We start from the raw sequence: 26,498 nt of genomic DNA, 5'->3' as shown, positions 1-26,498 counted from the left end.
TGAATCCTCTTATAGCATTAGATTCCATCAGAAAATGGACCCCTTAGCAGATTGAGCCTAAAGTTTAGAAATAAAAAGTTACTCAGTTTAAATAGCATTTGATATAAATATTTTAAAGCTTGTACAAACTGGATTAATGTTCCTCTAGGGTAATTAAATGAAATTTGGTAATTTATTAATCTCTCTTTCTTTTTCTCTCTCCCTCTCTTTTTCTTCTTTCTTACACTCTTTATCTTTCCAAACTTATTAATCTCTCTTCTCCCCTCCTTCTCTTTTTCCCTTTCCCTTTCTTTCTTTTTTTCACTTTCTTACCCTCTCCTCCCAAAAATATGCCTTTACAGAAACATAAGGTAGATCTTTTCTACAAACTGCGCCATGTGATGAATGAACTCATTGACCTACGTAGACAGCTGCTGTCAGGTCACTTGACACAGGATCAGGTGCGAGAGGTCAAGAGACACCTCACAGTGAGGCTGGACTGGGGCAATGAGTAAGTACAGGTACCAGCTGGGTACTGTTCGTTCTAATTATTTTTAAATAGCTTTTATTTTTTTTAAAAAGGGGGCAAAAACCACAAACAGCTTTTTCCTTCTGATAGTATTTGTACACAGGTAGAACATTTAATTATTTGGAAATCAAATATAAATTTTTACAGTGAGTTTGCGTACTTCTACTATTTCTAGAAAATTAGCTGTTTGCTTATTAGTTGTCTTTTCTAAGGCTATCTGCACTTTTAAAAGGTTTAGGTCAATTAACTTTGTATCTATATAGTGAATATTAGCCCTGGGAGTACTTGTTAGATACTAAAAACCCATTTGTCAGTTGAAGAAGTATTTTAATGGTTGCTGCAATAACTAGAGAATCTCACTGTTAACAGTGACTTTTGAGCTGAGGCAGTGACATTTAGACTTTTTATATAATTATAATTTATGTATTTGGCTGTTGATGACATTTCTCAGAGGCTTAGACTTTCCTTGCTCAGTTCCATGGTGAATTTGCGGAGCTTTTTTTCGAGCCAAAGAAGACTGCTGTTCAGATAGAAGCTGAAATGGTAATACATTGCCATTAGACAAAAGCTAGCCCTTCACCAGAACTGGTTTTGTTCTGAGCCATAGTGTATCAGACAGGTAAGTTTTGCATGACACACACATGACCTTTTCAAAGGAAGTATCACCCTCCTCAGGCATAGAGGAACAGCTTTTCAACTAGGAGTAGGATTAGTGCTAATTAATGGGGGAAGGAATTCTGTAAGTTGACAACTAAGGAAGAAAGTACAATGTTTTTCACTAACATATCTTTGTTGTGACTCCGTTCCTTAGTCACCTATTTCAGGACTCTGAGAGACACACAAATATATTCATGAAGATTTAGCTAGCCCCCATGCTACATTTCATTTCTCTTTTGTTGGAAGAAAGCTCTGAAGGACAGAGTCTAATAGATTGCATCAGGTCATTGTTCTGCACCGTAGAGCTAGATATTTTCTATTATAATTCCCAGTAGAATAAATGGGAACCAAGAGACCAAGGCTCCTTGGATTAATAGTTACAGATTTTTTTGTGAAATAGGTAATTCAGACTGTTTTCAGAACTGCTACAGTGAACAGTGAACTTCTTTTGTTTATTTTTGTATACTTAGTCTAAAGAAGTTTTGCTCTGTAGTTTGGTCTGTTAAAAATGTAGGAATGTAATTTATTTTACAACTCTTGCTGCGTTGTGTCCCTTTTGTGTTGTTACTAGTCGGTCTCATCATGCAATACTGATTTCCACTTATTGTAGCAATTTAATCTTCTGTTGCTTACCCATTTTTTCTCCCCAGTACAAAAATACAATCCTGGATGCATCCTTTTTGTGATGCTTTCTTACCTCTTCTGGTTTCCCACAGTTGACTTGTTTTTGTATGCATACAGTGACTGGTATTCCTGCTATATAGGTTTTTTTATTTCCCAGTTGCTCACAAGAGCAGAATTTACTACCTTCAGATAAACATCTTAATGGTTTCAGACTTTCAGTTTTAAACATCTTTCTGCATATCTTTGCACAGCTGAAATCTCATTTATTGTCTTTTTTCCTGTATATCTTGCTAGATTTTATGCAGAATGTTACAAATATTTGCATCTTTTAAAAATGTTTCACTCTGATGCAGTTTATTAGAATATCTAATATTAGAATATCTATCAAAGTCTGAAGTGCTATTGCAAGTGTCCAATGGTCTGTAAATTACAAGGAAAAAATTATAGAGCAGGAAACAAGAGTCTTCTGCATCAAAAACAGATGAAGGAATCTGCCTTACATTGCTTCTGTGTGAAATGTGCATGCTCTGCTTCTGCTCAGTGCAAAAAATTAATTGCAGCAGTATGTGCATACCTTATTTACTAAGAAGACAGATGAAGATTTCTTCAAAGTAATTTAACTTAAAAGTCAGCTGTCACTTTAAATGATTTTCAGGATTGATTCTTTCAGATTAACAGCATCTGTCAGGAGATTAATAAAAAGCATCCAGGTTTCTGAGCATAATCACTTTTCCTTTTATACTAAGGGAAGATACTTCCCTTCCTTATAAATATGGGCTAGATACCCTATGTATAGGCTCAGAAACAGAGTAGGGGAGGGGGAGCCACCAATACTTTGAGATTTTGGGCAGATAAAAGCCATAAACATGATGAGTTTGTGGGCTTGTGTTACATTTCAGTCAAAGGTTCTTCTTTTTCACGTAAAATGTTATTAAAATAATTGCATTAAAAGAAATTTTCCAAATAGTTGCAATAAATTCTGCACAGAAAGATCCACAAGCTACAAATGAATGTTTAAAAAGAAAAACAGGGAAGGGGGAAATGTTAGAAATAAATCTTCCACACTGTCATACCAAAAAAATGAAACACTGTTTTAAAGTCATGGTATTTTTCTTACCTCAAAATTGTAGTTGGAAAGCCAGTGATAGTTGCAGTGTGAGTACCTACTAACTACTAACATGAGTAACGTGTGGAGGGAATAGTGTGATCCAGTGAAGTAAGCATAGTCTTAAAACTCAGAAAGTCCTGAAGTTCAGTGCTCACATCCTTAGAAGACTATTTTTGGACTTTGAGTGACTTACCCTCTTGTCACATTTTTCTTTACATAAAAGGAATAATAATAACTTCCTGGTAGTGTTGCAACAATTAGCTTAAAGTTTGTAAAATGCACTTGGAGATAAGTATTAAATGTACATATGAGGTCATAGTATCTGGAAATCAGTTTGTGAATGAAGAAAAACTTTATTGCAGTAGTTGTTGCATCAAAGGTGATTAAAATAGGAGTGAACAATTTAAACAGCCATAATGAAATGCCTTTAAGAAGGTTGCAGAAAGAATAGTTGCTGTTCCTGTCTACATATAGAATATTTTTTCCCTGTCCTGAAAATTCCTGTGGTAATGATTGAATGAGGTTTAAGGAACTCTTGGATGTCAGTCTTTGAGGAAACTCTTAATAACCTCTCTCTGTAGCCTGATAGTTCCATGCTCAAAAGTATTTGCTGCCATTCCCATTTATCAGTTCCCTACCAGATTACTTACCTTCATCTCATCACCCTGATTTTAAGAAATAATTTCCTGTGTTGCATCACTTTAATAATTTCTTTATAGATTACAACCGCTGCAGTTTCTTTGTATACAAAATAACTTAATTCTGTCAAAGAAAAGTATCAAGTTGTATTAGCACAGTCTAATTTTCACAAACATGTTTTTCATATATTTAATTTCCCATGGATTTCTGTATTGTATTTCCTTTGAAGTCTTTTTTAAAGTCTGCACATAGTAATCAATATCAGGATAATTTCCTTTTCCTTTACCACTTTTATAAATGTGTTAGTGTAAGAGAAATATGAGTGATATTAAATGAGGCTTTGATGTAGTGGGAGAAAAAATACAAGGAAAATTTGGGTCTGTGAAATTAAAGCTGAAAAGAGCAAAGGTAAAGTGCATGTTTTTGGAGCAAAGGGGATGAGATTTTGCACACTTTCGAGATGTGATGAGTTCTCCCAGTCTCTTCTTCAAGATTGAATGTGCATCTTGAAGACATTTTTTAGTCAAATGATGTATTTCTGCAAGGTTCTTCTGGGAGGAGTTGTTATGACTTGTGGTTTTCTGAATTCTAGATGGTGTAGCATTTGTATTTTAAATAATTGAAAATATTAAAAATTAAGATAATTCTTTGAAATTACCATTAAAACCAAATTGATTTTCTCTAGAAGCCCAGTTAACCTGAAGTAGAGTCGTATATTCATCCCTTTCAGTATTAAAAATGCTAGCATTTTTGTCTATTGGCTTTTCTTTGTATTACTTGAGAGAAAAGTGTCTAGAGATTTTGGGTGGTGGATTTTTTATTTTTTCTTCCCCCTGAAGGAAGGAAAATTCTAATGACTTCTATATGGAAGATGAGAAATGTCTAAAAGTCAGCTGGAGTTATCCCAACCATATGCTGTCAGGATGTAGTTGATTAGGATTGGGGATATTTTGTAGGTATACTTGGGAAATATTTTTGAAAGTCAGTTCAATGTTAAAGCAGAATTAAAAAAACACATGCTTTTGCTTGTAAAAGAAAGTATTGTGGAGAGAAGAACTGTCAAATACACAAAACAGCACATTATCTAATTTTTATGCATGCTGTGTTTTGGAGAAGTACTGCTTGGCAGCTGGTGCTCTTATATTCTCACAGTATTTGATAATAGAGAGTGAAAGTGGGCCACTGACTATCATTGCCATTTCAAATATTGTTGTCAGTCTTTTGCAAGCAAAAAATAACTAATACAAATTAAATCCATAAACCTGAACTTCCACCTGCACCATAAATGACAGTGTGTTAGTACTAAAGCACAAAGACACCTTTATTTGCTGGGAGCAAGTGTTGTGCGGGATTAATATAGTATTAGAGAATGAGAATCTTCTGGGCTGGAAATCCATGGTGTTAAGGGATTTAACTAAAAATAGGATATCAGATAAGTTTCACAGGGGTACTGCTGCAATTGTGTTAAATGTTACTAAGTACAAGATAATACTTTTGTCATGTATTGACTAATGAGTCCAACCACTGTTTGACCTCAGTTGTCTAGAGAGTTGAAATTATGAGAATACAATATCAGGTTATGATTAGCTTTGACAGCTTTTTCTGTAAAACTTTAATAGTGCTTTGTAACTGTAATACACTTATAAGTTATTTTGATAATGTCATTAGAAAATAATTTGTTGTGTGTAGAGGAGAAATTCCTTTATGAATATGCTTTAGGGAGATGTGCGTACACACATGTGAGTGACTGGGCATTTTGGAGGAGGTTTAGATATTCCAAACTTCTGTGAATGAATATGATGAATATTAACTTCTTTTGGGCATTTTGGAGGAGGTTTAGATATTCCAATTCAGGAAAACTTCTGTGAATGAATATGATGAACATTAACTTCTTCAAAAACACTTTGAAGGAGACCCTTGCCTATTATTATTTTTACCTGTTACCACTTTTTTCTATTGTATTTTTGGACTTTCTAGGATGAGTAGGCCCAAATGACAGCTGCAGTTAATGATTACTTAGTGCATTCTTATTTTAATGTTTTTCATTTGGTAAATAGATACATTTTATCTTTGCAGCTGCAGTTTTCAGATACTAGTCTTGGGCCAAGGATAACTTGTGTTTGGTAGGTTTAATCAAACCAAAGTGTGTAAAAGATGTAGAACCATCATTTTCACAATTTAGCCTTAGAATTTAGAAACTGGTATTTGGCATGAAAACTCCATTGAAGAAGGAAAATTGTTCCTTTTGCCGTTGAAAATAAAACTGGTTTTGGCAAAGAACTAAGAATGCAGGAATTCCAGTATTTTAATGGCAGTTCTAGTACTGCCTAACAGTTGTTTGCCAGCAAGTGGACCAGGGCTGAGCTATGTTTTTGAGATATGATGGTTTAGGCATATAATGAAAGAAGGAAAACCTGATTAAGCTAAGTTTCAAAAAGAATTATGGAGTTGGGAAACTTACGGGGAATGTTTAGAAGTACAGTGGTCAGCAAAGATAACTGAGCTTCATACAGACCACTGGTTCTTCCTTGCTGTTGTTTTTAAGTTAATTGCTCAGAAAGAGGCACTGTATTGCCTGGAGGCTTCTGGTTATTGCACCGTACAATTACTCTGTGGTACCTGAGAGGTTTTTTCAAATAAAATTTTTCATTTGCTGTCAGGAACAAATCTGTGCAGAATGTTTCCCTCTCTGATTACAAAATTAAATTGACTTTTGCTTTTCTTTTATAGTTAGTTATAGAAAGAGCACAAGGGTAGTCCATGAGGGCACCTCTTCTGCATTATTTTTCTTTAAGAATATTAAGAAATTAAATATAAAATATCTGTAAATGAAGTTTCAAAGTTAAGTAAGATGAAAGTGGGAAAATGGTTCATTCATTTTACTCCTAATTTTATTGCTAATGTATGCATTTAGAATAGCTTTTTATTGTAGTGCTTGGAACTCTCTATGCCTCAGAACCTGAAGAGCTACAGAGCAAGAGTTGATTGTTTGACACCTTTTAGACTGTCTTGTTCTGCAGTCTGCAATTATTAATTAATTAATAGTTGTATTTGGATGCAAAATAGCTTATTCTATTACTCACGTACAGCTGTGACCTGAACTGCCTCCTTTATTACAGAATTTCTTAACTAATCATCCTCTTTGCACTGTTTTTTTAAAGTAGTTTATATATTTTATTTGAGCCAAAAATATTATTTCAGTTCAGAGTAATTAAAAGGTTTTTTGTATGTATGTGTTATAAACACAGATTCAAATTCTTGTTGATATGGCAGTTATTGTTTATTATAAAAAAATACTATGTTTATACAGTGATAAAGTTGAGGGTTTAGTTGCACGAACATGAGGAATTTCAAAGCAGTTTCTCAGGGCACAGTATCTATTTGCACATTTGAACAGGGTTACTAATGGAACTTTTTCATTATGTAGAGGAGGAACCTACTCAAATAATGCAGCAGGAACCAGAGCAATAACTTTATTTGCCTACTACATTTCTGTGCATGAAATTAACTTGTTCTGGATACGGCACCAACATATTGGCCAAAAGCTTCTACTAACATTAATTACTATAGCTCCACTGAAGTCAGTGAACAAAAAGTAACAAGTTCATAGTGGTTGTTTGTTTGCTATTTGCATTTAATTTTATTTAGAAGGATTGCCTGTGTAATGATTAACAATTGCAAAAAGAGTTAAAGTTTAGTATTTCTTGTGTTCTTGCCCTTAAGTGAGCACATGCAGTAGATAAGTGAACACTGATGTAGCATACTTACCATTGTTCCTTCCTTCTTTTTTGCAGACATTTGGGCCTAGATTTAGTTCCTCGGAAGGACTTTGAGGTTGTGGATTCAGATCAGATCAGTGTTTCAGATCTTTATAAAATGGTAAGAAATCTGTGTGAGATTCTTTTGAGTTTTCATTTTGGGAGGGGAAGAAGGGAAAAAGTTTTTATTCTGTACTCTTACATTACTCCTGCCTGTTTGCACAACCCTTTTATGTGCTTGAAGACTTGTTAAGTCCCATTCAGTCTTTTCTTCCTTAGGCTAAAGAACATCATTTATTTCAGTTTTTCTTTAGAGGTCAGGTTTTCTAGACTGCTGGTTCCTGTATGTATTCTGCAGATGTTACATTACATAATCTGCAGTTTGCCACTGCCTTTTGCAAGTATGCTGTTGAATTCTGTCAGATGGGAAATAATACAAAATCTTGGAAGCACCAGAGATTAACTGTGGTGAGGTCTTGCAAAGCTCTATTCATTTGAAAGCACCATGAGTCAGGCAGATGTTCTGGCAAATTTTATTGACTTATAATGAAGGCGGCTAACAGACTGCAGTGCTTTTGGGTTACTTGATTGTTACTTCGAACAGTAATTATTGACTTGCTGGGAGAAGTAGAACTGCTTCCTGTTGTAGAATCTAGTGTTGATCAGCCTACTTCTTCCATTAATTAAAGCTTATTGAGCCTGGAGTCCATCAACCGTTTGTGTGAGTCCAGAACGTCCATGAGAGCCACTATTTGATTCTATCAGCAGAGTCTACACAGGTAGATGAAGAATACTTAAGTGAAAAGTCAGCTTCTAGGAGTTACGTAGATAGTAAACATCTTTACCCTGTTTCAAAGATTTTTGAGCTCACAGAAAAGGGGAGGAAGAGGGGAGACCAGTGAATAAGTTAATTTTAGCAAAACAAATCCTTGAACATGAAGGCTGTCTCTGTTGTGTGGCAGTGTCCCTTAGAAAACATGTGGTGTGTTTGAATAAGAATGTTGAGATCTTCAGGAAAAGTAGTACAATTCCTTCACTGCAGAGTTCTGACTTCTGTTGTTATTAGTCAGTGTTACAGTCATATTAGCACATAGTGAAGATAAAGTTGTTTCAGAAATGTGAATTGTGCAATTAATGAACTGTGAAGCCACTAATGCATTTCACTATTTAACTGTAGATTCTTTGTCAGTAGGACAGTGTAATACAGTTAACTTTGTTTGGGATCATGATGTAACTGTACAAGGAGAAACAGTATGTCATGTTCAGTGGAAAGTGAATTAAGACCTTTCCTGAGATGCTACTTTATTTAAAAACCAAAACAAAAAAAGCCTCAGCAATTACTTTAATACCACTTCTTAGCTTAATATCTTCCAAAGAACATAGTGTTTTTTCTGCATAAAAGTTGTTACAGTTTCACTCACTCCTAGTCAACTTTTAATTTCATATTTAAAATATTTTTGGCTTTCAGCTATCTAAGATTAGGGAGTAATAGGTCTAGGTGGGGTTCTTTTGATATGCAAGATGTACTTTTCCCTAAAACAAAGGCATGTTTTATAAACAGGCTACATGCTGTTGCTGTTTTGGATTATTTGTACCATGTAACAATGGATTTCATGGAAAGAAGTAAAAATTGTTATATGAGGAAATACTGAAGTACATCACTCTATAGAACTGACTTTTAATGTTTGTTCCTGACTTGCCATGGTCCGAGGAGAGTTCGGTGCTATTAGAGCAGTTTTCCTTCAAGTACAGTATAGAAATAACTCAGTACAAAATTAAATCGATAATGATTCAGAGAATGCAAGATAAGCTGCTAACAGGATTGCTTTATTACTCTGTATTTCATTCTGAAGACTTTTGTTACTCTGAATACTTGTAGTACAGCAAGGAGCTAATATTTACTCGTTGGAGTAGTCTGATTATGTCGGCCGTCTTAGTCCTGAGCAGATGTCCACAGCCCAGTTTACTGCTCAGATCTGTGCTGGTATCAGGACATGACCAATAGTCAGTTCACACTTCACCGTTGTTTTAGGTTATAGATTCAGGAAGACAGTGCTGTCTAATCACATCTGGTTCATAGTCAGAAGGCAATTTCAGGAACCAGAACAACTGAAAACCTTTTATTTTTTTAGCTTAAATATGGCAGAAATTGAAGGAGAGATGTATTGGTGCTGTTCTGGTGGTTTAGGGGTTTTTTAATGCGGTTTTTGTTTTTATTATTTAACAAAAACCCAGGGAGAGAATCCTCCTTACTCCTGGCAAAATACTTAATAGGCTCTCAAATGAGCAATGAGGTTTTATGTTGTAAAATAATCTTGTGGGAATCGTTGTGAGAGCCCAATTACTTTGTCATATTTGCAGGATTGTAGAATGTTAAATGTACCAGAGAAAACAGTCTTGTATTAGCAGAACAATGGACAAGGTAACATGTTAGACTTTCCTATCTGTGATAACAAATTCAGGCAGTTTATACAGAGTCATTAGACTTAGCATTACTTTTCTTGGTATATTTTAAATTTTAAAATTTGAGCATCTTTTTTAGCTCTCATTTTTCATTGCTAAGTACACTTGTGACTACTGTATGAGTAGTATATTCATCTCTTTGTCAGAGCTGTTGCGCTTTGAGGCCTTGTATATCCTGTTTCTCCAGGTTACTCCTCAGGAAGCTAAATACTAGTGGCTTCAGAATGCCCAGCATGTGTCAGAAATTTTTACTTTACTCCTGAAGGAAACCAAATTGCCCTTTCCTTATGACAGTGTTGGTGATTTTAACTAATACAATGGAACACTTTAAAAAAAAAAAAATCATTGCTTTTGAAATTGTGGGGGAATATGTTGCAAGAATTCTGCCACAAAGCTCAGAGCTGGAGTTGCCACTAGATTTAGCAACACAAGTCAGGCAGAATGTCAGAAACACTTGGATAGCACTTGTAAGTGAAAGGGGTTACAAACCACAAATATCTGGAGGCATTTGCAAAAATCAGAAATTTTCGAACCTGGCGATGATTAAATATGTTTTGCTTTTCTGTGAATTTATTGATTTGTGTATGTGTCTTCAGGAGGAATTTAAGAGGTGTGTGAAAGGCACAACTACTGGCTATGTTGCTGCTATATGTCTTAGCCATTTCTTTCAACTATCTAAAAAAACCCCAGGAGTTTACCAGAGTTCCTAATAAGTAGACACATTTCAAATAAATGCTGCCATGACCTCATAATTGCTTATTCTTTATTCAGACAGAAAATGAGATTGATAAGAATGAGTAGTTATAAAACTTGAAAATAGAGAATTGAATTGCCCAGAACTCTGCTAGAAAAGGAATACACCTGAACACAAACTGTTAGGAAATCCATAAAATCTTTTGTTTGTTTAACAAAGCAGATTGTCAGAGGACAGATTTATGTATGTTTGGTTCTAAACCTTAGTGAGAAGGCAGTTGAGACTATGAAGAGAGAAAGCAGTTTGTTTGAGACCGACTTGGTAATGATAGGATTCACTTGTCAAGCATTGTTAGGAAAGGAAGGAGGAAGAACAATAAGAACTAATATTGGTAGATAAGATATTATGGAAAGATGGGTAAGGTTCCCAGCAAAGAGAAAGCACACTTTACACCTTTAAAAAAAGCTAATGGAGGAAGAGGGGCTAGTAATCATGCTCTCCCTGTAAAAAATGCTGGAAGAGAAAAAAAGAAATCCAATTAGTTGCAACAAGAAGGCAATAGTGACTGTGAACTTGTTGAGAATAAGCAATTTTTAAAAGTTCCAATTTACTTCCAGAACATAAATTAGTGTAGTGGATAGAGGAAAAGCAGCTGATGCCATATTTAGATTTTCATAAAGATTTTAATTGTTTTTTTAATTGAAATTCTCATAAGGTCGTTAGCTCTAGATGAAATTGCTGTAAAGTAAACACAAAGCTAATTAGAAAACCCATACTAAAAAAAATGGTGAAGAGTAGTTGTCAATAATTTGATTAAATATGAGGAGGGATGAATCAGCTTAATTTCTTGTGGTCATCCTCCATTTCATAATGCTTAATGTTTCATTAATGTCTGGATGATGAAATAGGGAGTATGCTTACTGAATATGCAAATACCACAAAGTTGGAAGTAGTAGTCCATGGGAGGAAAGGATCAGAATTCAAAACAGTATAGAGAAATTGAAGAAATGATCTGAGAAGTGTAGGATCATAACTGCAGGTTTTTAACTTCTACAGTCAGTTGTTGCTTCTGAAGTACAAGTTGGGACGGTGCAAGCTTAGGTGGTTTTGCAGGAGAAGATTTGAGTATTATAATTGAATCACAAGTTGAATTAATTAATCTTTTCATGTCAGTGATGGATATGGATAAGACAAGAATCGGTGGGCCTAGGTTTGAATGACAAGGATTCAGTTTAAGCATCAGAAAGCTCTTTGATAAAGAAAGATATACTGAAATGGACCGTCTTATCTGTTAAAGTTTGTACAACCTTAACGGGCAGCTGTCTTTTGGGAAAAATAAAGGTTAAACTGATTTTTTTTTTTTTTTTTTTTTTAAGGAAGATGGATAACTTCTTAACAGCCCCATTTTTATATCACCTTGCAAGACTTTTCAGGTTGGAAGGTGCCTTGGGGAAGATCTAGTCAAACTTCCTGTTCAATGCAGGGTCAATACTGAATTCAGACCAGGCTGCTCAGAGCTTTGTGGGATCTTGAAATTCTTCAAGGAAAAAGACTGGGTCCCTGCTCTAATGCTTGACTGCCTTGATGGGGTTGGAAAGTTGGGATATCCCATGTTGTAGTTTATGACCACAGGATTTTGTTCTCTTGCTTTGCAGCTCTGTAAAGAGCCTGGCTGTGTCATCTTGATAATAACTTCATAGTTATTTGAAGGCTGCCATCAGATCATCTCCAGACTTTTTCTCCAGACTAAAAAAGCCACATTCCCTCCATCTCATACAGCGTGTGTTCCAGCTCCCAGCTGCTCTGGTGGCCCTTTGAATGGGGTGTAGTATTTCAGATGTAGTTTACTGAATGCTGAGTAAAAAGGAATAAATGTTATTTTCAATCTACATTTCTGTTAATAGAAAGAGTAAATTGTTAAGTGTCCTTGCTGCTGGAGTGCTCTTCTAACTTGGGTTATATCATTGGTAAATCCATGTTGGCTATTTTCAGTCACCCTCTTGGTTCATGTACCCAAACATGGCTTCCAAGAGAGCACATACAGTTTGGCTGCTTTGCCTAGCCAGAGGTAAGGGTCTGTAAAATTAACTCAGTCAGTGGTTGTCTGTGTTGCAGTAGCTTGGTCCTGAGGCATAAAAGCAGAGTGTTGGGAAGTCTAGTCTTTTGATTGTGAAAAATTAAAAACCTGATTTTTGGCCGCTTATTGTCAGAAGCTTACCTAAATGTGCACTTTGTAAGCAGCTGTGTTTGCTGAAGAAACTGCAGCTCTTTGGACCACTTCACATTTGTGTTGCTTGGGTTTATCTCCCACTTTCTTACTTAGCTTTAGAGATAAATTTTAGTCAAAAGAAGCCAGGATACCTTGAGCAGCTTAAATAACTGGTCTTTCCTATGCCAGCTGATTCTGAGCGGTTGTAGGTGACAAAAAGATTAAAAAGGCAACTCAACCACCTAAACTTAGAGGGTTTTAACATTCAGGAGACACTGTAGTAGTTAGGCAAACAATGGAGCTTGAAGATCATGGTTTCTTCTGCTGACACTATGAATGAGGACATCTGTATAACTGTGAATGTAAACAGATGTCAAAATATGCCATTTAACTTAATATCTTATTGATTTAGTCCCATTATGAAGATTATCTCTCCTTTTGAGGCAAAAAGTCTTATTTTTGTTCTGTGTGAAAGAGAGTGGCATGGTTTGGAAAAAGTATTGCTGAGTACGTTTTTGGACTATTTTACTTTCACCTCTTCTAAAGCTACAAGGTTATCGACAGATCGTGCTGGTCCTGCTACAGAGTGTGTATATTTGGTCAGAATAAAATGTTGGGTATGTAATAAAAGGATAGAGATGGGGCGAATGAAGAGAATATTTATTAACATGGTAGTGTTAATATTTCAGTTTAAAATGCTGATGTTAAGACGAATGTGTGTAGAGGAGGCATGGCAGAATCATTAGTGATATGGTTTATAAAGCTCTCTGAAACCTTTTCAATTTAGATTAGTATTTAATATGCCTTTGGAGATTAAATGGGTTCAGTGAGACTTGCAGTCCATTTTCTGATTATAACATCTCCTTCTAGCATAAAGGGCTTTAAATACAGGATCATCCTCTGACTTCCGTTTCAGAGATGTAGCTCTTTATACTGATGCTTCTTTACAGGTGTTGGCCAGCTGGAATTGTAGAAGAGTCTTTAACCCCTGTTTAGCAAGAGAACACATAGATTATACAGGGTAGGGCGATGGACTTTTCAATAGTAAATACCTTTACAGTGTTAGAAATTCTGTTTAGCTTGTGACAGCCATTTACATTAAAAGCTAAGGTAAATATCACCTGTAAATTGGAGTAGTTAGGTTAAGAAATGGCTTAACTGAGAAAAGCCTTTAGGAAAGCTAATGGTCTTGTGAGTTATGATATAGTCTGAAAAAAGGTTAAAGGTGAAAAGTTGGTAATAATCTTCAAATGTCATATTTTAAAATTGCTGTTCTAATGCTACACAGATATGATGTAAATATTTCTTACTTTCAAAAATGTTTTAGATTTTACTATTTTCTATCTCCACAGCATTTGTCAAGTAGACACAGTGTCCAGCAGAGCACGTCACAGGTAAACTTCACCTACGTATGAATTTTTGTTATTTTTAAGTGCTTTGTAATATATGTAAAGTTATGATGGAGATTATTGGGTAAGTCCCTACCTTCCTTAGAAGATCCCCAAGTAATTAATCTATTAAGGTCCTTCTTCAACTTCCATTTAGGCCCTAACTTGGCTCTGTCGTTCTTAAAAGAACAACTTCTGCAGTGATATCAAAAGCCTCAGTCTGCCCATGTGAGTCTTTTTTTCCAGCTGCTAACATGTGGCTTAGTAGGCTTCTGTTTCACATATCCTTTATGTAGTAACGTAATCCTTTCCTGGTTATGGAATCTGGGTCTAATCTTTCCAGGAGAGCTGTGCTTCTACAGGTACCCGTCTTTAAAGCATGAGGATTTACTTGGATTTAATTTAAAATCCAGAACAAAATTCATTTTAAGCTCTGTTTTTTAAGGTAGTACAAATCTGGGTTGAAAATCTGAAAATGCTAAGATTTTGTTGTTGTTGTTGTTAGTAACCTGTCTATGCATTCAGAGGAGACTAGCCTAGTGAGCTAAGGTTATTCATGCACCCTGTTATATTAGGGTCAGCGTACAATGGATATAAAGGGCTGTAAAAATTAAAGAGCAATTTTATTTCTAATTATACTTTTTTTTTCTTCCCTCCACCTCAGTTTTCACTGTTGTAAATAGGTCTTGATATACTGAATCAAAATGTTAACATTTCTGCTCTTTGACTTTATTGGTTACTCATGTTATCAACTGTTGTTAAGATTTCTCTTTGTTATACCTGCAGGGCATATTAGCCTGTAAAGCCTGATTTTAAATGACCTCCATAAATGAATTGCAGCTGCTGCAAAGAAATAGCACAACAAATGTTATTCTTAAAAATACTTTGAAGTCCACCTGTTTTAAATGGAAATTATCAAGAACAACCCTAGCACCATCTTACTACAGTTCATTTTCAGTACCAGAATCAAGACCATATTTGAGAAATAGAATTGACTTGGTTTATTTGTTGAAAACAGATTTCAAAGGCATACACCATTTATCTCCTATTTACTGTGTTATTGTGGTTTATCAAAATATTCAAATTAAAAGTTTTAAAAATAGAGGAAGAAAATGTAATCTGCCATGTATCTCTAAGGTAGAATATATTTGAGATTAAGCTTCTACTTGATGGAGAAGGGAGAGCAGAATCTCAGTTAAAGTTATCAGGTTGATCGTGTGTCTTATTTGTGAAGAACTAAAAATCATTTTCATTGTTTTTGATCAGGTGGATACAATTCGTCAGCGTCATGGGGAAGCTTGCCGTATGCCAGTGCCTCATCACTTCTTCCTCAGTCTAAAGAGCTTCACCTACAATACAATTGGAGAAGACACAGATGTCTTTTTTTCTTTGTACGATGTTCGAGAAGGCAAGCAGATCAGGTAGGACTATATCAAATAACTAAAAAGCTTCCTAGGAAAAAAATTATGAACAAAGCAAATACATTGGAGAAAAGCATGTGAGCTATTCTTGTGAGGCAACTGAAAGGCCAAAGCTGATAAATCATACCTTGACAGCCCTGCAATGCATACGTGGGAGTACGAGGAATACTAGTCGTTGCATATGGAATTTAGTGCTTACATATAAGCAAAGCATCAAAGGCACAGAATAGTTAAATTTTATTTAGGTTTCTGACTTTCTGACACATTACTGAAGGTCTTAGTGTTTATTACCTGCCTCCTTAGGGCTGTTAAGAGGTATTAATAATGGCAGGACTGTATGACTCTCTTGAGGACTGCTGTATGTTTGGATGCTGACTTGAAGGTTTCTAACTCCCATCCTTTCTTTACCTTACAGGCATGTTACAATATAGCTTGTTTTCATCACTCTGTTGCTAGCAATATAAATTAAAATATTCATATTTATCCCTATGTCTAGGCTGGACAACTGTGTTGCTCAGTATGTTGAGGTAATTGGTAGTAATGTTAGCAAACGTGAAATGTGCTGTGTTTTTTCCTTTAAAAACGTATGTTTTGGAAACATCAGAATATATAGAAGAGTATTGGAGCATATGTGTTGTGTCTTGGAAATTAAGTATGTGTAGCTTGGTCTGGTCTAAAGTACAGCATGTTTGTGGGGGGTTTTTTTTTAGTTTTGATTAAGGCATGCACTGGCAGTTGTCATAGACCATGTTTGCTACCGTGGTCAAAACTGTCTTAGTTTTCAGCAAATTAGATTTAGATTTGTTCCAAACTGAGGAAGGAGCCCCAATTTTTTTTTTCCTCTCATTAGAAGAACATTATTATGTGAATAATGTTAATCCAAGAAAGTTCAGAGTAGAGTGAGAACAGTTTTGTAGCTCTTCAGAATATATCCCACTAAAAAAGTGATCTATACTAGAAAGCTCTTAGTGGCTTGATTACATCTCATAAATATGTGTCTGCCACCATTAGGCAATTTAAAGATACTTTTGCCAAATGTGGTAAGAATGCCTAATCTGATTGCTAATTCATGTTTATTTCACCCCCACCAAGTGAGAAACACTTGTTTTGATGGTAGTTAGGAAGACATGCCTGTAATTCCTCTATTGAGAGAATTAACAAAAAATAGCTGTTAAGAGGGAAAGGTGAAAATGGCAAAACAAAACAAAAAATATGCACAATTAATTAGTTCATTCCACAAAGCAGTAAAATATCAAATTATTTAGATGAGGAAAGCTGCAGGGAAGAGGAAGAGGCAAGATGCTGCCATGACTGTGGAAGGCCTCAGAAATGGCTTCAGAAGGATGTGAATTGTCTCGGGCTGCAGTTTGCATAGTATGTAAACATTGAGTGGGGAAGCCTTAAGAAGGTGTTTTGCCAGTAATAAAAAAAAAAAAAAAAGTTATAATGAGAAAAATAACAGTGCTTTGGTGTGCAAACAGTTGTTATTGCTTAGCTCTTCATATTATGAACCAGTGATCATCTGCAGTGAAAACAGAATAATTTTTACATTTTTGTACGTCCTAAAGAGTGGTGGGGAAGTACTAGGTAATAAGGCTGAGCTCTGTTTTAGAGAAGAAACTTAAAAACAGAAAACAAACAAACCCACTGCTACAAATTTAGAATTATGTTTTTATATATACTTTAAAAGTTTAACTTTCTTTCCTCTTCTATATATTTCAGGAAATAGTACATTAAGGTAAAAAAACCCAAGCAAGGCTTCTGCACACTGTGTTCTAAATGGAAAGGATAAATTGGCTTTTCTGAAATGGTTTTGAGGTTGATAAATTTCTTATCCAAACAGTTGATGCTGGAGGTTGACGGACTTTCAATGTTAGTGCTTTGGCCATATAGTGGATTACAATCCCCATTGAACCTGTTAGTTGCAATAGTTACTTCCCAGTTAGGTTAAGCGAAGAATATGTGAAAGTTCCAGTGTTTTTAAGAGCTGAAGTGATAGCGTGTTCCAGTTCTGTATTAGCCATCAGAGGTGGGAGCAGCGGCTGAAGTACAGTTTGAGATGTATTCCCTCAGTACTGTATGAACCTCCCTGAGGTTCTGAATGCACATACAGTACTGTGCCATGTTCATGGGGTTTGCTGTCTAAAAATGAGAAGCAGGCAAAAGATGATGGTGGTAGGATAGGGATGGCAAGAGTAACAATGCTGCTATCAGAGGGGTAAGACCTAGAGGTAAAAAAGGGAAAAAGTGACTTAATTTTTTACTCTGACAGAATCATAAAAGCTACTTTTAAGTAAATAGAGCTGGATCAACGCATGTCTGCCTCAATAACTTGTTTCAGCCCATGACAGAAACAACCTGTCAATCTGAGTATTAGGTAATAGCTCAGATCAAAAGGGATGAAAGTCAGTTGTATGCTTTAATGTATTTGGGGTTTTTTTATTGCAAGAATTGGCCCATATTTTTACATACAAGATACATTAGTCTAGCAACAAAATCTTTGCTACTAAACTTTAATAGCTCAGTTTGTTTGCCGTGTGGAGGTTAGCGGGAAACAATGAGAAAATTGTTCTAGTTTTGATTACAGCCAGTGGGGAAGTACAGCCCCATTGTGAGAAGTACGTTGGGATGAATCATCACAAAATGATAGAGTTCACAGTAACTAGAAAAGGAAAGAAAGAAAACGTTGGCATAAAGGTGGTGAACTTCAATAAGGCAGTGCCAATAAACATCAAAAACAGACAGGTAAACTGATATGGAGGAAAGGAATTTGAGGGTTGTCAGTTTCTTAACAATACTATTGAAGAGCACAAAAGCAAATTGTTTCAGTATGAAAGAAAGATTAAATATATGGCAACAATAGAAAGTCTGTATCACGTATTCTTTTGTGAAATGGAGTCTGGAAGGAAATATAAAAAAGGAGAAACTAATGAAATTGCACAGACAGGGATGGGAAGAGACAGAAACTTGTAGAAAAAATGCAATTAGCAAAAGACATCAAGGACAGAAAAAGAATAATTCTATAATGCTTTAGCAGCAAAAGATTTTTTTTTGTTACAAAATCAAGAAATAACTGAACAGATTAAAGGGGACATTAAGGGCTATCAGCAGATGTTACCGAGATAGCTAGAGTATTCAATGGCTGTTTTGCCTTAGTCTCCCTAAGAAGGTCAACTGCAATCAGATGACAGCTGCAAAAAGTTCTGGAACAAATAAGCTATTTATTAGCACTTAGAAGCTAACGAAATGATAAGTAAAAGTCAACATAGATTTGTCAAGCATGAGCCATATCAGAGAAAACTAATTTTGTTCTGTTATATGAGAATATGCACCTCATGCTGCAGCAGAAGAGAAGCATTAAACTTGAGACAGTAAAGCCGGGGAGATACAGATTAGATGAAACCGCTGTAAAGGGGCTGGGAAACTGGTGGGAAAACTGATCCAGACTGTTATCTGTGCTGGAAGGATGCAGTGAATAAGAAATTTTTACTATTATTATTTAATTTTTACAGTATTATTTTAATAAGTAGGAATGAACTAAATTCAGTAAATTCAGGTTTAGTTTAGAGGTTTAGTTACCTTTACAGTAGCTCTTTTTTTACTAATAAATGCATAAAGTTATGCATAACTTCAAAAATTATACGTTCAAAAGCATTATATAAATTTTTTCTGACAATAAGCTTGAAGAATTCACTTAATATGAAAAAGGATAAATTTCAATATGATTTTATCTTTATAAAGTTTAAGTTTAAACATTCTTAAACCAGAAGAGATGTTTCTAGCACTGTTTTACCAGTTACCCTATTTTACTCCACTGGGATTTAAGTTTCTTGTCATCTAGAAATATACTCAATTATAGAGAGTGACTAGAACACAAAAGAAATGTGAATAGGACTGAATTTGAAAACTGGGGTCTAGTCAGTCAGAGTGACTAGAACACAAAAGAAATGTGAATAGAAAATGAAATGTGAAAAGAAAATGAAAACTGGGGTCTAGTCAGTCCTTATGCATGGAAAATAGCATCATGCATATTTCTACTTGTTAACTCCTCCGTCTGCCTACTTACTGTGTCCGAACCGTGCCCGTTACAATGAAGACCTCCACGAGTGGAGATTTTGGAAGGTGTGATAAGCACCCTCAGTAGTGGCAATAGCTTTGACAGGGAAAGTCCATGTGTACGTTTCTCATACAGAATATACTCCAGACCTTTTTGTTTTGAGACTTGATTTTCTCTGTGGTCTCTGTAGAAGGCATACATTTGCTGATGTTCTCCTCTCTTTAATGCATAGTGTTGTGAGAAGGGCTCACGATCTTTCAGCTGGTCTATTCAGTCAGAATGGACCAGTACCCGGGTTTTTTCTTTGGTTGTTTCTTGCTGCATAGTGTCCTTCCTTTCTGTTGTGTTATCTTGGTATTGCGTTCTATGGAGTACAAGGATGGTCCGTTCTGACACGCAGACAGTTGAGCAGATGCATCTGGTTAGCTACCTGGGAGAAATAAGAAACTGGCTGGGCATGCAGAGACAGAATTAAAAAAGGAAAAGCTCAGCTGGAGTTGAATGTAGAGAGGAAGAGGAAGATACACACACACCATGGACACACAGCTTCTGTAGATACATTGGCAGCAAATGCAAGACAAAGGAAAACGTGGGCCAAATGCTCAGCAGGGCAGCGTATGATGTGGCATGAGGAAAGGTAGCTGAGAACAGTGGCTGGTTTAAGTAATGAATATTTTTGGTTTAAACAATTGTAGCAGTAGCAACAGGTGGCTGTACATATTTTTAGATGTAAATTTGCAGTGGAGATTGGCGGCTAAGTACATTCACAATGACATGGTAATGAAACTTTTGTGTCATTGATGTTGATTTTTTGTAATGTGTGCATGAAGAAAGACAATGAAAGATATTCTTTGGTTTGCATTATGCAGTACACAAACGTTTAGTTGCTCCTAATTTGCTGCTCTTGTGCCATCAGCACTTACAAGATCACATACTCTTCAGTGAGCACTATACTGCATATTATATTTTCTCCTTCCTGCTATATGACTTTTTTTATTCTTAACATTTATTATTCCATTCTATCTAATTAAAAAAATTGTGTAACTATTTTTACAATGGCTTCATGGTTCTTATCTTTATTTTGGTTTTGTAAACAAAGAAATTCCTTAGTATTTTTTTCAGAATATTGCATTCTTTTTCTTCAATTCCTGTATAACAAGGTTACCCAGAAGTGTTCACATAGAAGAAATTAAGAAAGTGTATATGGATAGGTAGATGTTACTCAGTTTAAGAACTGCTTTCTCTTCTACTCCATGCTATTGTAGTGTTTCTCGGTATGATGCTCCCAACACATCTTGTTAAGAGATTGATACAATTATATTCTGAGAAATATTAAATGTACAGCATGTCTAAAAAGTTTATATTATAGACACACAACCTAAATCTAGAAAAGTTTGAAGTTAATTACTCTGGAAGTATTACTCAAGGAACCATGAAGGATGGGAAGTACAGAATACACTCTTCTCCACATTACCTTGTAGTGCCCCAGGAAACATGTGAGAAAGCTTACTTAAGCTAAAAGTTATATTAAAAAAAAAAAAATGCAACAGAGAAAGGAAAAAACCCGTTACTTTTTATTCTGTGGCTTTCTCTTGGGGAGATAGCAGAGAAGCGGAAAGAAGAGGCAGCAGCTATCCTAACCAGATATTCCTATCAGAAATTAAGATTCCAATTTACCCAAAGAAAGGTGAAAGCCAGTGAGATGCTGACAAAGCCATGGAGAATACTTAGTATGATCTTTGTGGTGCATTCTGTGGATCCATATTATTGTAACTTTTCTCAGTACTGCAGATGTTTTTAAGTAAACATCTTATTTTATCCGTAAATTCTATCTAGGTAAAAATTATTGTTAGTGATGAGAATCTAAACTTGTCTTAACCCAAAAAATGTGGCAGACTTTTAAAACTTGAGTGCTGTAGCATTTTTTAGTGGCTGTCTGGTTCCTCAGCACTTTGTTAGTAGAGTGTGCAGGGGGAATAGAGCGTTCATCCAGAGAAAGCTGTGCATATGAAGGAACTGTGAGGAAAATAAATGTCTTCCACTGGCAGAAGGAAGTTTTGTGGCATGTGCAATATGGTAATGCTGAGTAAGTCTACACTCAAAAGGTCACCAGGGAGTTTGCATTATATCCAACTCCCTATTTTATCACATAGAAAGGCAAGATTAGATTTGTCATTTTTACTTGCATGTTTTTTTCCTATTATGAATCCTTAGAATTCTCTGAATCCTGAAATAATCATCAACAAGTCACCAAAGCCTGGATTGTTATCTGACTTGGTATATGAGAATTCTTCTCAAGATTAAGAGTTTGGATTTCGATGTCTATGGCTGAATTGGAAGCCTCTGTATCACTTTGTATCTGTATTACTCTACAACAAAACTCTGTTTGTTCTAATAGGTGTGATACTATCAAATAATGTTACAAAAGACACTGATTTTCACTGACCCATTTAATTGTTTTCTAGCTGCCAACTATGCCTTGGATTTTTTTCAGTGCTATAGAGAAGACAAAACAACATGGGTGTATCTTCTACTGAAAAGCAATTGAAACAGCACTTACCAAATGAAAGTTGTTTTGGTTTGGGTTTTTTTGTTGTTGTTTTTTTTAATCATGTAGTTGACATGTCTTATATGGGACCTGTCCAAATAACAGAAATATAAGAAAAAGTATGAAAGGATCTAAAACTGGAAAAAAAAAAAGGTGGTTGTTCAGTGTTGGTAAGGACTACCGTCTGTTCCTCCTGTGAGGGTGCACATAGATACATCATATAGAGCTTGTCTTCTGTGTGTTTCAATATGATTTTTTTGACAGTTTTGTATTGTCTAGGCAGCTTTGAGGGAATTTGAGTGCTGGCAGTTAGAGGTGGGGGGAAGAGTTAAGCAGAGAAAAAAAGCCTGCAAATGCAGAATATTCCTTCTGCTTAAATATTTCCCAGCTAGACTCTTAAGACTATTAATGCATGGGAAATTTCTGAGGATCATAGATGACTATCAGGTTTAAAGGGCTTTATAAATCTATATACTGATGACTCCTTTCTCATACAGTACAATGAAATTAGAGGAAAGATTGTGCACAGTTATTGACCTTGAAAGCTATGACTAGTTCTCATGTATGCAGGTACCGGCACTTTTTCTGGAGGGGTCTTATTTCATAGTGCCTCTCTGAGTACACTAGTACAGAGCACAATATTCCAATATTCTACTCACTTTTTTTTAAATTCTGCTTCTCCAGGGCCTAATCAAATAGTTATGTAAGCTTTTCACCTCTCAACTTTTTTTTCTTCTTCTTTCAAACGGTTCTTTTCATTTCCTTTTGCAGGTGTCCATCCTTCAATAATTTACTGTTAATTTTTTTTCTTCAGATCATTATTCTTTCACTTTGTTGTCAGTTTAAGAGAAACATCCATATGGAATTAGTAGAATTTCTTCCTCTGTTTATAATTTTAAATAATTTGATTTGGAAAATAAAATGCTTTTTTTTTGAGAGAAGAGAATTGAAAAAAAAAAAAGTAATGGAATTGAAATCTTTCATGAGAGCCAATTTGTGGGAGTGTGAAGCACTGCAATGAGAGAGGAATGTAGGAAAGGCATAGCCACAGTGTAGTAATAATTTGGATGGTTATTAACTTGGACTGATTAGCGTTTTACACCTTTTTTTTACTGTATACTAAATGGTGCCCTTCGGCTTTATCTAAATGACATTGTGGTGTAAGTGTAACCTTACACAATGAGCACGGACCATGTATTATGACATTTTTTTCTTACTACTTCAGTGATAAATGTAGACATGACTGGAGATAGTGTGCTTAGACTTTCAGATATGGGGGCAGGGTATTATTTGCTACCAAGACATGTTTGCTGTAATGTAAGATGCCTGTCCAAAATTTTTTATTTAAATACTGTGTACTACCAGAGTGTACTTCATTCCTTTACACTCTAGGTTAATGTCCTGGTATGCATTATAACCATAATTTATTTGCACACTAATGTGAGGAAAGAGAAGCAAATGCTTATACAAGAAACTATCAGAAGGTATGGAATAAAAAAGAGGAATAACAAAATACATATTTTTATAAGCCAATAATCTTCTTCGACCCCTCCCTTTCTCTCCTTAAAACAAATAAACTCAAAGGTTATATCAGGTGGTAGTTTCCTGTCAGCATTGTGGTGGAAGCTGATCTTGACTCAGGATTGCAATTAGGAGAAGATAATGTTGGAAGGAGATTTCCCCCCCAGAGTTTCTACCTATAATTCCAAATTTCACACTGTCCCTCTTTGCCTAGGACGATAAGAAGCAGAGTGGAGAAGCATGTATCTGCTCTATAGCAAGACTTTATCTTTCAGTGGTTAATTTCTAACTGCTTGTAGCTTTTCTAATGCAGATCAACATTTATTGGTTAGATGCATTACAGAGAAAGTCCTTGTTCCTTTAAAAAATGCCTTCTGAAGTTCATGAAACAGCTTCATTGCCTCATTCTTTTCTCTTGCTTGTTTGATTCTTACCTCTCAGTACCTGGAGGTATTAACAAGGTTAACATCTAGCCCTTTATAAAACATCTCATGGTGTTCTGTTGATGCCTTTTCACATTCTGTTCTTGCTCAGCAGATGGCTAGGTAAGACACGTGCAGAAATGTGAGAAAACAGAGACCCACACTGATTTTAAAATACTAGAAATGAAGAAGCATATCTTCTACCTAGCTGCCAATTTTCAGTACAGTGTCAGGGATTTGTTAATTTTGAAACATCTATTTCTGTGTTAAAATTGAAATGCAGTAGGTAAAATGAGAGAAAACACAGCCTTGCTCCTTAATGCTATTGCTAATAGGTGATATGGAAAGATGGTTTTTCTGGAAATGTTCTAAATTTGTAGGTGGATGTTGGGAAGAATGTGAGTAGTACAGTCTGTCTCACATCTTCTGTCTTAATAATTTAGTGCCATTGACAAAGCAACTCTCAGGAGAAAAATATGATTTAGAAACATAATTATGGGATTAAAAATGCTGTTAATGTATATCATCGTAGTTTGATTTAGCTATTAGAAAGTAATCTAACTTCAAATCATCTGCTCCTTTTTTAAAGGCTGAACAAAAAAATTATAAGTGGCAATGTTTTGTTATTAGTACTGCTCGACAGTTATGCATCGGTGGTAACTGCAGAAGTAATGTAGATAATGATTTCCCATTTGTAACTCATCTCATTATCTTGAGATACTTTCCAGCCAAATTCTTTTACCTGATAAAAATTAGCAGACAAATATGTAAAAGTTTAAGATATTAGAAAACACGATAGTATTTTAAATGTATTGTCTCCTTGGCCTCATAAACAGGTTAACTTCTGCTGCATGATCCAACTGGTTTTGGTTTGACCAGTGTGTGTGTGTGCTAGAAGAGTTTTCTCAAGCTACTACAATGTACAATCGTGTACAAAGCTACTACTTGTTTAATCCTGTCCTATTTTGATATCTCTAAACTTCCATTACTTCTCGTAGGTGTTATTGCATTGATAGAGGTCACGATGCTGCCTCTTTTTTTTTTTGGTGGGGAGGTGGGCTGTAAAAAGAAAACGTTTGTAACAGTATTTAGATAGAATAAAATTCACTACTTTGAAACAGTGGATTTTAGAAATGATGTGATTTTCCCTTTTTCTCTAGTAGGAGTTTTCTCTGACACAGTGGTCCTAATTCAGATGTCAGAATACAAATGTGTATACCAAGTTGCTGGAGGTGACCTTGAGAAATTTTATAGGAATCTGTCATCTCTTTGTGTGTTTATGGCTGACAGTTAGCTCCATGGTTTTCATCATCGTTTAGTCATATTTTCTTGACTTTTAAACTGTCAATAGGAATGTATGTCAGCTGCTCAGGAACGTTAGCAAGAACAGTATAGCTAAAATTACATTGCATTTACATACGTCTTCTTGAATAATTTTCCTGTAACACTTACTAATGTAGACAATTATCATTGTCTGGAATTTTCATTTTAAACACTAAGCAAACTTCTGAAAAAGCAGTAGCAATTTTTCCCCAAGTTCTGAGTTAGGGGTTTGAGTCCTCTCAAAGCTTTGCTAGGCAGGATCTGCATCCTTAATAGGAGAACAGCAGCACAGAGCAACTCTACATCCTCCAAACCAGAGCTGCAGAAGCCATGTGCTCTAGAAATCAGAGGGAGGCTTAGCAGCTGAGGATGGCAAAGGGGTGGGAGAGATATGAGCAGGTGAAGAATAAAGAGGAAGATAGGCATTAATAAGGTCAGAAGAAGGGAAGACAAGATCACTGGGTAGCTGAATATGTTTGAAGTTGAATAGCTGAAAAAGCTAGCACAGAAATAGCCACATTAAAAGCTGTGGCAAAGTTGTCTGACTGCAATCGCTCCCAGAATATGGAACTGACCTTAAGATCCCTTTTTCTACATTGCTTCTCTAGGTAATACCTCTGGGAGTGCTGTGACAATGTGTGTGTATGTATCCCCTGTTAATTGCTTTAAAATATTATCATGTTCCCCTATTGCCAGTTGCTATGTTAGGAAGCAGAAAATTACATTTTACTTCTATTGTGCAATTACATGCTAAACTTTCCATTTGTTATGTTTTTAATAGCAGCCTTATCATAGTTATTTTAAAATAGAAAAGTTATCTCATTCACTATCAGTATAATGATTTGTCTACTGAGAAAAAATAACTTTATATCATTCAGAATTATTTCTTTAATATTCATGGAATTTTCCTGGGGATTAGGCTTGCCAACTAATGAGGTTTTTCTTCTGCTTAGTCATGGAAAAAAAAAAATCCATCTTTCTAATTTTTACCTCTTTTCTGGCAATATGATCTGTTGGGGTAGCTAATCCTCCATCACTTCCTCCTATATTTTAGTTTATTGTGTTCTTAACACTTTTTTGCAATATATAATCCATAGCAATAGTAACAAGGAGGGTATCAGTTCTTGATCCTGCTCAAGATGAACTTCCTTAAAAACA

At 35.4% G+C, this 26,498-nt stretch overlaps 1 protein-coding gene across 1 annotated transcript in view; it reads left to right on the top strand.

The window, feature by feature from the left end:
* The window catches only part of DOCK3 (dedicator of cytokinesis 3), a 190,760-nt gene that overhangs the window by 50,177 nt on the left and 114,085 nt on the right, over nt 1–26,498 (top strand). Inside the window, exons 6-9 of the mRNA XM_029085987.1 lie at nt 342–490; nt 7,331–7,415; nt 14,013–14,054; nt 15,315–15,469. Of these exons, the coding sequence (XP_028941820.1) occupies nt 342–490; nt 7,331–7,415; nt 14,013–14,054; nt 15,315–15,469 (431 nt within the window). The remainder of the gene's footprint in view (nt 1–341; nt 491–7,330; nt 7,416–14,012; nt 14,055–15,314; nt 15,470–26,498) is intronic.

The sequence above is a fragment of the Antrostomus carolinensis genome, unplaced genomic scaffold (assembly GCF_000700745.2).
Source record: "Antrostomus carolinensis isolate BGI_N321 unplaced genomic scaffold, ASM70074v2 scaffold9257, whole genome shotgun sequence".
Taxonomy (NCBI): Eukaryota; Metazoa; Chordata; class Aves; order Caprimulgiformes; family Caprimulgidae; genus Antrostomus; species Antrostomus carolinensis.
Note: the sequence above shows the minus strand (reverse complement) of the source record. Positions and strands in the feature narration are given on the sequence as shown.